The sequence below is a fragment of the Thermobia domestica genome, chromosome 14, assembly GCF_964235325.1.
Source record: "Thermobia domestica chromosome 14, izTheDome1.hap1.1, whole genome shotgun sequence".
Taxonomy (NCBI): domain Eukaryota; kingdom Metazoa; phylum Arthropoda; class Insecta; order Zygentoma; family Lepismatidae; genus Thermobia; species Thermobia domestica.
The window spans coordinates 141,966,404-141,978,980 of NC_137467.1; the positions used below are offsets into that span (position 1 = coordinate 141,966,404).

Consider the following 12,577-nt stretch of genomic DNA (forward strand, 5'->3'; position numbering starts at 1 on the left):
GTGTGTGCTAAAGGTGACAGCCATTAATAATACTTAATGATTTTGGAAACATTGATCCAATCAGGATTTGCGAGAAAATGGGAGTATTCCTTGAGGAAAAAAAAAAAAAAAAAAGATACAGTGTTCTTCATCACAAACTCACTTGTTCGTAGATTTGAATTGGAACCCCTTGTCATATTAGTGCACACTTATCACTGAGTTACCATGTACACCTTTCCCCCCTCCCACGTAGCGAACAACAGATTGTTTACAATGTATGGGAACTGATGACACATAAAAGCAAAAATACTGGTTATGTAACAAAAGAAGGAAAAGTCGTGTTAAGAAAGTAGATATCTCGAGGAGAGTTAGTAACTTATCTTTTCAGATTTGTTTGAAATAAATTAACATTCTACAGTGTTGCCTCTTAGGCTAAAGGAGATGGATAATTAAAGAAATAAATAGTTGAGAGAATCAAAATATGCTCTCAATACAATGGGAGAACCGTGAGGAAACAAATGGACACCTCTAGAAAGACGCTTGCTCATTGCGATGACCAACACGCAAAGTTACTTGGCCATGTGGGCCACGTTGTAGTTAGTAATAGAAAACATGACATATGGTATTGCCAGGCAGTCACAATGGTGAGAGTGTCATTGACGGATCAGGAGCACACGGACATGTCTGGGAACAATAGCACAATCTACACTGAAAGTAATCCCCCTTCCCTTCACCTCCTCCTTCCCATTTTGATGTATGAATATACGAGATTATTACAGGAACAGCGAAAACAGGTTGCAGGTAAATTGAAAAGCCGTTTTTTCTTAAATAGTGTTCTCTGATTATCAGCCAGGGGAAGATATTGGCATCCGACGTTTCGAATGTAGACATCGCATTCGAAAGGTCGGATATCAATATCTTCCCCTTGCTGATAACCCGAGAGGACTTATTAAAATCAAGTTCCCAGGAAAAAAATTAAGTATTTCTGAAAATCCATTGTTCAGGGATTTCCGTTGTGGTCAATGTGTGCACCCCTAAACAACGAGTTTTCAATTTACCTGCAGTTTGTTTTCGCTGCCCCTGTGATAATCTCGTGTGTTCATACATCAAAGAGGGAAGGGGGAGGTGAAGAGTGGTCTATTACTTTTACTGTAGATTCTGCTATTGTTTCCAGACATGTCCGTGTGCTCCTGATCCGTCAATGACTCTCACCATTGGGACTGTATGGCAATACCATATATATATCACATTTTCTATTACTAACTACAACGTAACCCACATGGCCAAGTAACTTTCCGTGTTGGTCATCGCAATAAGCAGGTGTCTTTCTAGAAGTGTAAATGAGTTTTCTCACGGTTCTTCCATTCTATAACATATTTTCATTCCCTCAACTCTTTTCATATTTCTTTAATTATCCACCTCCTTTAGCCTAAGAGGAGAATGTTAATGTTAACACTGTAGAATGTTAATTTATTTCAAACAAATCTGAAAGGATAAGTTACTAACTCGCCTCGAGTTCTTCTGTTACATAACCAATATTTTTGCTTTTATGTGTCATCAGTTCCCATACATTGTAAACAATCTGTTGTTCGCTACGTGGGAGGGGGAAAAGGTGTACATGGTAACTCACTGATAGTGTGCACTAATATGGCATGGGATTCCAATTCAGATCTACGAACAAGTGAGTTTGTGATGAAGAACATTGTATCTTTTTTTTTTTTTTTCCTCAAGGGATACTCCCATTTTCTCGCAAATCCTCATTGGATCAATGTTTCCAAAATCATTAAGTATTATTAATGGCTGTCACCTTTAACACACAGATCATGACCCACAGTCATGATCCTGCAGATGTAATTATTTTATTTTATTTTATGCACTACACTTAGCTCGAACTGCCGTTATACAACCACGCACAACACACCAAAAATCCTTCGCCATCTTCATTTTGTTCAAAATATTGATGGTCTTGCAACGACTTTTTGTTACTTGGTGGTACGTTGTTCTATCTGTCATCAGTCGGACCCATCTGTCCTAATGGAACCTCCGGGAACCCCCCACTTCGTGTGGGGGACTCCCTTGCGCCGCCACTGAGCGATTCTGAATTATGCATTTTTGGATAGAGCAGATTACAAGTCTAAGACAATAGCATGCCGCAGCTCAATAGCTAATAGTTTTGGAGATATTCGCCCCCAAAGCTCATTTTCCCACGGTTTTGGACAGTCCTAGCTCTGAAACATGCACTTTTGACCAGGGATCCATATGAACTTTTTTTTTTTCCTTATTTTGATGGGAGAAAGAATCATCAGTTTTTTCAGTTTTTCGGTCTAGTTCATTAACACCCATATATATGTGAGTTAAATACAAGTGAGTTAAATTTAGTGTTACAAGCCGATTTCCCGTCAAGTATGCGTCGGGAGAGCAGAGTAATAAGGATGAAAAATGAAGAGTGCAGGAAGGTCGATAAGCGGCTCTGGGATCAACTTGAAAAGTTCAAACGGCAACATGGATCGAGTGATATTCCGTTCGATATATCTTAAAAATCAAACCAACTTTGATAAGAAATAAGTGCCGAGATGGGGAATTATTTCCAAAATGAGCTCCAAAAATGGGTCGTGTTTCAGATTAACTTGCATGGTCCGTAGTTTGAACACGGTGGGAGATAAATCAATGAAACAAAGATTGGAGTAGGCGAATGGCATAAGACATATCGAGTGGTGTAGTGGTGTTCTGCCAGTGACACCTAGGCCCCCATGAGAAGGGTCCGTGGATAAACTTGAAAATTTCTAATAGCAATATGGATTGAGTGATACGTCGTTTGATATATCTTGGAAAACGAAACAACTTTAGTAGGATATCGAGAATAGTTTCCAAAATTGCTGCTAACAGTGGGTCCTTTTTCAGATAAACTAGCGTGGTCCGTAGCAAGAAAACGACTGTGTACTCTACTAACGAACATAATAATGGTCGCTTGTTTTAATTGTCAACAAGACCGCTATGAAGAGAACGTGGTATGTTAGATTGAACCCTTTGTCTAGAATGTGAAAAAGAATGACTGATGAACGTTTTATGTGTCTCTGTTACTATTACTTTTGATCAGACTTTGGGAGCATTATGTTGTCCCATGATGCATAAAATACTAGGAAGTGTTACAGTGAGAATTCGTGATTTGTTATACTACAAAGTAGTAAATGTAGCTTGACTATCAATGACTTGTTCTCGTTGAGTGTTGTTCAACGGCTACGTCATTGTAGCTGTCCCATTGTCTAGCTGTTTGTTAGAGTGGTAGTGACCTGAAATAGAGATCGCAGTGAGGATATACTCAGTGTAGTAGTGTGTGTACATTGCAGATAAATACGTTGCATGTAGAAAAGCCGAACGCAGTATCAAGCAGTACGGGATATCTACTAATACTGTGGTGAAAAGTGTTGCATGCAAGGAAACAGACACACAATTTGCATCGATATTGTAAGGCAATTCTGTGTGTGCTACCAGTATTAATGTGAGCAACGTACGAATACGACAATCGCTGTGTTTGACTATTGTATCGATATGTTATTAGTGTTAAGCGAATGTAGACGAAACTCTCGAGACGTAGCACGGATGTATGGAACACGCTACTCACAATGTCCACAACCTTTTCATATGGCATTTTAGCACTCGGAGAGAGGTCTGCGGCAACATGGTTGTATCGGCTGAAGACGGGGTTCAGTTCGTTACTCCTTTGCAACAACAGACTGCGATGGCTCAATGGTAGAGCGTTCACCTTTGGTGCTTGGAGTCCGTGGTTCGATCCCAGCTTGTGTCAAATGACTTCGTGGTGGACAACTCCATGTGCGTGGGTTTTCTCGGGGTTCTTCCGTTTCCTTCCACTTTCTTCATTTCCCCATTTCATTCATTTCACATTATCACCATTTTCTTTAGCTGAGCCGGCATAACCGTGGGACGTAAAACTTAAATATTTCATTTCATTTTTTCCTTCGCAACAAATGCAGAAGGCGCAACACCAATTTTGGCAGCAGTAAATATAAACCCTCATGTAAGTACTAGAAATCTGACTCAGAAGAGTGATCTTAAATAGGTGCAGTTCGTATATTTTACATCAGTACAAGAAACGGAGATCATGCACCATATTGTTTAATGATGAAGCTACGCTTACGAATACAGGACACGTAAACCGACATAATACCCATTATTAGTCTAGAGACAATCCATTATGACAACGATTATTTCTGTATCAGCATAGGTGGTCTCAGTTTACAGTGTGGTCTCACTTTTCATAGGAATCTTTGTAACAGTTATGGACGCTTTGGTGGAAATCTTTGTGATAATACGTATGCCGCATTTGTCAGTGATATGTTAGCACAGTTGTAAGAAGACATTCCTCTTGGCTAACGTATGCGTATTAACGTGACGATACACTTGCACATAACGCACACCAGGTCAGAGCCCTATTTTACCAACGTATGCCTGATACATGGATTGGGCATAGAGGACCTATTCACTTACACCACGATCTACTGACCTAACCCAACTTGATTTTTTTTCCTCTGGTGTTTCGTTCAAGATCGCATAATGTCCACAGCACCATTGATGATGCGAAGGCTTGTATACGACGTGCATCCCTGCGTCACCGCTTATACAGAGGGTGAAATAGAATGGAAGTCACATTGAGCATCATTTGTGACAAGTGATATACATACTTCATTTTACATATCCAAGCGTTTTATTTTCCGTCATCAATATGTCATTTCCTGTTCCATTCATTTATCTCCTATCGTGTTCCTACTAGGGACCATGCAAGTATATCTGAAGGAGGACCCATTGTTGGCGGCCATTTTGTAAACGGTCACCCATATCGTCACTTGTTTCCTATCAAAATTATTTCGTTTTCTAAGATGTGATCAAATGGGATATCACTTGACCAGTATTGCCGTTTGAAATTTTCAAGTTGGTCGCAAGGGTACTTTGATGGAGTCTCTGGGGCACTTGTTTTTCACAGACTTTGATCAGCTCTGCACTCTTCGTTTTTGATCCTTTGCTGTCCCGATGCATAGTTGACGGGAAATTGATTTGTAACACTCAATTTGACTCACTCTGTAATATATATATATATATATATATATATATATATATATATATATATATATATATATATATATATATATATATATATATATATATAAGTAGATCATCAATTTAACCGTCTTACGGACTTAACACAGAATTTGACTATTGTACCTAGGTAGTATGTGTAGTTGCGAGAAAAAAAAACTGTTGAACTAAATTTTTATGGTATGTATGTGTATAATTTATGTAATTATATTTTTCCAGCGTTTAGTTGGTTCTCGATCTGTGAGTACGTGATTGCATCAGCAAATATGGGATTTCATGTTACTGTTGTAATGGACTTTCCTACAGAAAAGATGTTTGTGGCTCGCGGGCTGCTTGACCATTGTGAAGAGCCACTTGTCGACGGTGAAGTGGTTAACAGTACCTCAACTGTAGACCCCGAGAAGAAAAAGAACTAAACACATCTCGTAATTTATGTGTTCTCTCGTTACGATAAAAAGGAAAGAAAAAAGTGCTTTTACAAACACTTTCTTGCTTTTCAAGAAGACAGTGATTTTTTTAAATGTGATCATATGAAAGATTTTTCATATGATATTGTTGTACATCTGTTATTATTTGTTTTTTCTCGTCATAATTTATTGTGGAATTTGTTTCCTATGTGTGAGTATGGATATAAACGAGAAGCGTGTTAAAGACCGTGTGTTCCTATATATTTAAACGTCTTTCAATCCTAGCTTGAAGTATATGAAAAACCTTCAATATGTGCTCAGTTCTCAGACATTGATTAGCAGATCGCATGCGTTACCAAGTTTAGAGTTGTGTGATTTATTATACTTTGCTGTGCTTAATTTATATTAGTTGGTAACAATTTCAAATGGAAAATATGTCAGTATTAGGCCGTGATAAACTCTTCAAAGAGGAGTCTTATTTTTAACCCAGAAGTTACGATATTCTAGCTGTTTTTGACTAGTGTTGGGCATGATTTACAGGGGGTAAGGAAATTCTGTACTTAATTTCTATACTTGCTTCTCCGAAAACACTAATATAATATTGGGAAATGCTGGCTCACTGGTAGAGCACTCACCTCTTCTGTTAGGTATCCTTGGTTTTATCAGGCCAAATAGGATTGTGGCGGACAGTATCGTGTCCGTGGAATTTTTCGGAGTTCTCTCGTTTTCTCCTACGTTATTATCCCACCAATTATTTTATAATCATTTACAGCCTCAGGAAATCACGTGTATTGATTGCAAGCACCTGGAAGATTTTGACATAGATTTTCACAACCTCAAATCAATACATTCAGTGAGTGAACTACGAGCTCGATGGTAAAGGTAGTCTATTTTACTTTGATTAGTGTTGTTTTTAGTTTCATTAATCATTAGTTTCCTTTAGCGTAAAGGACATAAGTGTAACACAAAACTAGAAATTTCATGTCATTTTGTGCGTACCAAACAAAGGTATTTTGCTTTGCACATATGTTTATTAATATAATTAACTGGATCAAAAAGAAATTTATTACTGTAGGAACTTGTAGTAAAGCCACACTAAATTAAGTATGGAAGAACATTGTCCCTTACACACTGTAGGCATGACGACGACCACACACTCACATCATAAGGAGACGCGTGAACACAAAAGCAACTGGCCTAACGGCTCCTTTTTTTTCTCTCTCTCTCTCTCGCACACACACACACACTCTTGTCCGCCCAAGGGCTGCGGTGGCTCAGTGGTAGATCCCAACCCCCGCCAAGTGAACTTTGTGGTGGACAAACACCGTGTGTGTGGGTTTTCTCGGGGTTCTCCCGTTCCCTCCCACTTTCTTCATTCCACCATTTCATCCATTACTCATCATCACCGTCTCCTTTAGCCTAACCGTGGGACGTAAACTCAAAGATTTCATTTTTTCTTGTCCGCCCAACAAGAAAGAAATTCCGAGGGTTGACAAAAGTGAACCCCCGAGCCGTCTGCAAGAGACAATAAACACTATTCAAGGACCATACCTTCAAGGAAGGACGAATGGCCCGAACACATTTTATTTCATGAACTGCGGCACAATTTTTAAACTTTTCAGTCATTTTGCAAGTCGGGAATATCATAGTCAGGACGACCCACAGTTTACGCAGTGCATATCCTTGTTCTTTTTTAAAATAATTTCTTTCACTTTGTTTAGTTGGCTGTTTGACATTCTTTGTTTTTATTCTCTACACAGAAGACCTTAGTGTCTTGTTTGGTATTAACATCATAACGCAACAAACTAGTTCCATTCGAATTTGTCGTGAAGATTCAATGTAACATAGTTTTTATCTTATATGGTTGTGTATACATATACTTCATATACTTCAACCTGAGACTGGAAAACTTATAAATATGTGTGTATAGGGAAAAAAATGTAGTTGATTTTTTCGTCAATATGACGAAAACTGATATATCATATTGTCTACTATAGATTAGCACAGTAGCAAGTGCTCAATTCATAATCACAATATGCAGCAATACAGAATGCACGTAAATGAACATATTTAAGCGGATATTAGTCAAGTTAGCGTAGCGGAGAGAGATTAAGTACAAACTTTGTAGTAAATATGGTTCTATTTGACATAATGGTTCTCTAGAGCGTAGCCAAAGACAAGGCACGGTGACGAAGTTCGATAACTCAATTATTTATTGTAATCCTTTATAGTTATGCATAATTAACTAGTATTTCAATTGGAATAAATGCGTAATGATAGTGCTTTTTTTTTCGTTCATATTGCTTGTGTAATTTTTGAGTGGTTGATGTATGAAGCGGACCATTTGTGATGATGTAATTATATTTTTTTTCATATATGTAAAAAAAACGATGATTCGATGTGTGATATTCATTTTTTATTATTATTATTTTCGTGTTGAAATAGTATACGAGTGACGTAATTGGAGATTCGTTGTACTTATTGTTAAACAACTAATCTGTGTTATCATTTTAAAATGCCGTTTAAAGAGTGTGAAAGATGTTCAAAATATGTGTTTTGAAAGTAGGTGGAAATGGTATCGTAATTGTTTGTGTTTTATAATGTATATTCTAATTTGATGGTGGTGATATTTCAGTATTATTGAAATTGCATACTGTTTTCTTTTTAGTGTGTTGTACGTACGAGAAAATCATGTCAGGTGTTTTTAAAACTTTTTTTATGTGTATATTTGACGGATATGCTGTTCTTTATATAGCTTATATATACATATTTACTTTTATAACTTAACAATCTCGTGATAACAAGCTGATAAATATATCAACTTAAGATCTGCAAGTAAAATAAGTATAATCTGTAACTGAAGTATAGTCATTCTGGTTATGAAAACTAATATAAATTGTACACATTTTTTTTTAACTAAATATTTCACCATTGCATGCTGCTTTGACGCTAATGATGATCGCATTCAGCTTAGTTTACACTAGGGATGGCCAAAATTTTCCGGAATCCGGATCCGGAATTTCACTTTCCATATTTCGGAAAAATTCCGGCCGGAATTTTTCCGATTTTACTTTCCGGATTCCGGAAAGTAAAAATTCCGGAATTGGCCATCCCTAGTTTACACAATGTGAGCTAATACAATTAAAATCATTAGAAGGTGAGTGAGTTGTGAAAATGTGGTACAGTTGTCATGGCTTAGAATATTTTCTCTAATTTTTAGAACCAGTGTCATATTATGAAATGGTATGTGTTACCCCTATAATTTGTTCTCTACATTTATAAAACTAACAATGAAATAACAAGGTAACAGTAATCACTCTTTGGTGTTTTTAGCCATCTTACACAACAAAGTGAATAATGGTGTCAGAAATATTGCTTACTTCCTAGAAATTTGAATTCTTAAAAAGCTATCAATAACCTTGTGCTAATTTTTCAGTCATAAATGATACTACGAAACTCGTATTAAATTGTACTTGTAAGTGATGGTCCAGTAAAAAGTTCAATTTGAAGATCTTACTTCTAAATTGACATATCTTTCACCTTCCGACGTTAAAAAAGATTGGTTCAGTATGTATAAATGAATTAAGATAAACGCTGAATAATGACAGCTTATTTATATCGTAGTAAGAGAAAATCATATCTTGGCTGCGACTTATAATTCGATCTTTAAAAAAGAAAAGTACAGTTGAAAAATAATTTTTAAATGCATTTTCGCCCATTAATAATCGTTGTACCACTTTTTTCTATATTTGCTAAATTTTCGTACATATATTAGAGGATAAAGTTATCCGAAATGTTTACCTGAAATATGTTTTTTGTTGAACTGTGAGGTGTAAAAGTGATGTTTGATTGCTGAAGATTTATATAAGTTGCTTCTTTCTACACAGGAAACCGCTTTAAATTCCTTTCCAAATAATTTTTCTTGTATATTTGTCTCGAAAAATATACTAATGTAGCCTTGGTGTTCAAAGGGAAGCTAAATCCAATCTAAAAATACAGCCTAACCTCGTACAAAATGTCGTCTGTTATGAACAAAAGTTCAGTTTGACTGACTGACTGAAAAATAAGACAGTAAAAGAAATGGCGTATATAAATCGTGAAGTAGCTTCGAAATTTAATTAATGAGCTTAAATACTGTTTAGAATCAAATGTAATTGAAATACTGGGCACGTAATAGAATTTATCATCTTAAATTATTTTTTAAAAAATGTTATTTTTTAAAATGAAAATTTCTAATAGTAAACACTATAATAAAATCTGTGTTTAAGCTTAATGGAGCTTAATAGAGTGTGTTTACTGGAAACTTGTGTTATAGATCGATGAACTATTAATAATAATATTTCTCGTGCATTAAGCGGAAGGCTAATACAACTAAAATATATTATGATATCATTCTATTAAAAATAGGATTTAATACACTAAGTAAAATGAACAATGGAACTTTCAATTTTATGATATCTATTTAGTCGCTTTCTCAGACAGTAAAATAAAAAATATTGTAGTTTTCGGACAAAAGTAGGAATTTATTTTTTCCTAATTTTTCCAAAGAGTGTACTAACGGTAAATAATTGTACAATAAAGGATAAGTAATGTCATATATTACATTTTTCGGAAAGTTTACTTATCATTTCTAATGCGTGATGTTTGTTTCGTACTCTGCATTCATCCATAGTAAAATAGTGTAAAATGCTTAATTGCTGAATTTTCCGCAGTGTTGCTCTTTAGGGTCACATTGGTAAAAATTACAATTTTGTAACATCAAACTAAGGGAAGAAAACTTGTAGTGAAGATTAAATTGTGATTTTTACCGGTGACTTCTCTCAGGACTCGCCCCTGCCGTACAAAAATTCGTTAGGCATTAAAAATATCACTTGGTGGAAGATGGTTCGTTTTGGACATATGTTCTCCAGTTATGGTATTAGTGTAATTTTTTCGTACTTTTGACAGAAAACTGTGAGTGGAGATGGTAAATATTACTTTATGTTAAGGACAGTTGTTGGTATGTTACACCTTTACCATTCTTTCTGTGGTAATAGTTGTCTCATATGAATGACCAATTATGTGACCATTTTTGTTTGCGTCCTATGGTCAAACTTTATGAATTATTTTCATTATTTTTTTTTTTATTATAATTTCTTATATTCGAGAAAGTTAATATACTAATTTGGACGTTATTATATTCATATGTAGTTAATAATCTTTACAAGTTAGTGATATGACAATTACAATTGATCATGAGTGTAATTACTAAACCAATATTATTGACCTTGTAACCAGTGGCGGCTCTTTAAGGAAATCATGTCGGTAAAAATTTATATTTTTCGTTACGAGTTAAAGAAAGAACGCTTGCATAGTGTACAATACACCTGAAAAGAGCTTTCTTCCCTTAGTTTGTTGCGATAAGATTTAAGCGGTTGTCGATGTGACTTGCTCCAAGAAGCCGCCACTGCTTGTAACTATTTCTCAAATGCAAACTTTTTTTAAAATCAAATATGATCATTAAAATATATATACACGGACGGAAATAAAATGTGATCATTCAGCTTTCTTTCGAAAATATTTATATTGTATTAACATCATGGTAATAATATTTTATACGAGGGAAGTCAGAAAAACCGAGTCCTGTTTCTGTTGTCATAGATAGTTAATAATAAATAGGTATGAAAATGGCGTCATTTGGAAATAATTCTCTATCTAGGAAGTTTGCCAATAGTGGCCATAGTGTAAGAGTAAACTTTAAGAATCAAATCCAACCTGTAATTGGTGTTCCTGATTTAATCTCATTTTGTGCCAAAGCTGAAAAAGCAATTTGAATATTTGCCTCCGTTCTGGTAGCTATATGGTCAACATTCTTGCCTTTAGAGAGGAGGCCTGGGGTAGATTCCCAGTGAAAGGATGTGATTCGGATTCCACATTAAATTGCAGAGCCACGATTTTGAAATAGTGGGCTAAACCCCAAACTAGCAAACAAAACCTTCCAGTCTGCTAATAATTTCAAGAGAAATTGAAAATGGGTTGTGTAATCACTGTTTTTTATATATTTAAAGAAGGGATTTGATGTGACCTACTGTTTAGACAAGTAGTGAGTTTTGTCATGTGCAGTCTCAATACTTAAATGGTTATAGAACTTTAGTCAATCAGGCTTAGACAAGTGCCTCAATAACGAAGTATTGAAACATTCATTCCACGTGTATGTTTTTATACCAGTACGTATCGTGATTATATTTGAAAACAAGAAAATCCAGGGAAGTTTTCCTTGTTTGGTTTATTCCCGTGTCACTTATGGAGTGAAGTTTCAGATGAAAGACTTTGTATTGAAACATTGAGAACATGGAATGTAAATTGAGATAAACAGTTTTCCTTGGTCTGTTATTTAGATTATGTATGGTTTTTCGTTGTGTTTGACAAAATTTAGCAGTTGGGAAATAATTCACTCTTGACATCTAATTGACGCTCAATTTTACTAATACTATATAACAGTACGTTAAAAGAACGTTTACTAGTGAAAGTTGTGTGTCCAAAATTTCTTGTTCTGTCCTTTTTATTTCTAGGGGGAAGGGGTTACAAATAAGATCGTGCACAACAAAATAGTAACTCATACATTAATAAAATTTTAAAATAGTTTTCATATTTAAGAAATATATTTAGATGAAATTGTGTTCTTTCTTTCTTTCTTTCTGTATATACAGAGGCCATCAAAAAATGTATACACAATTTAATAAATGGCCGATGCAACTTGACATTTGAGGAACGAAAGTCATGTTGAAAGTTGATCGCTTTGAACTTCTACTATTTAGGGAACTTTAAAGGGTTTTTTGTATCGCAGGAAACCTGCTATGCTGGGGAACTTTTACAGCGGCATGTGAAGCAAATTCCCACGAACACACTGACCGACGTTGCTCAAACAATCATTCGCCAGTGTGATTTCTCTGGCTGATTACGGCAATCACTCTGAGCATCTTCAATAACTGAGCAGGTGTAGGAAGCTTGTATTGTACTTTACTGCAATATGTATTAAACTTGTGTCGTGTAAGTTCTACACTATTATCAAGCGTTTAACGAAAAAAAAAAACTGTCTG

General features: G+C 35.6%; 1 protein-coding gene across 3 annotated transcripts in view; it reads left to right on the top strand.

The window, feature by feature from the left end:
* Positions 1–7,876, top strand: part of LOC145670363 (post-GPI attachment to proteins factor 2-like) — a 53,948-nt gene extending 46,072 nt beyond the window's left edge. For all 3 annotated transcript variants that reach the window (XM_081738947.1, XM_081738950.1, XM_081738948.1), the window contains exon 5: positions 5,311–7,876. In XM_081738947.1, the coding sequence (XP_081595073.1) occupies positions 5,311–5,507 (197 nt within the window). In that variant the 3' untranslated portion in view covers positions 5,508–7,876. The remainder of the gene's footprint in view (positions 1–5,310) is intronic.
* The last annotated feature ends 4,701 nt before the right edge of the window (positions 7,877–12,577 follow it).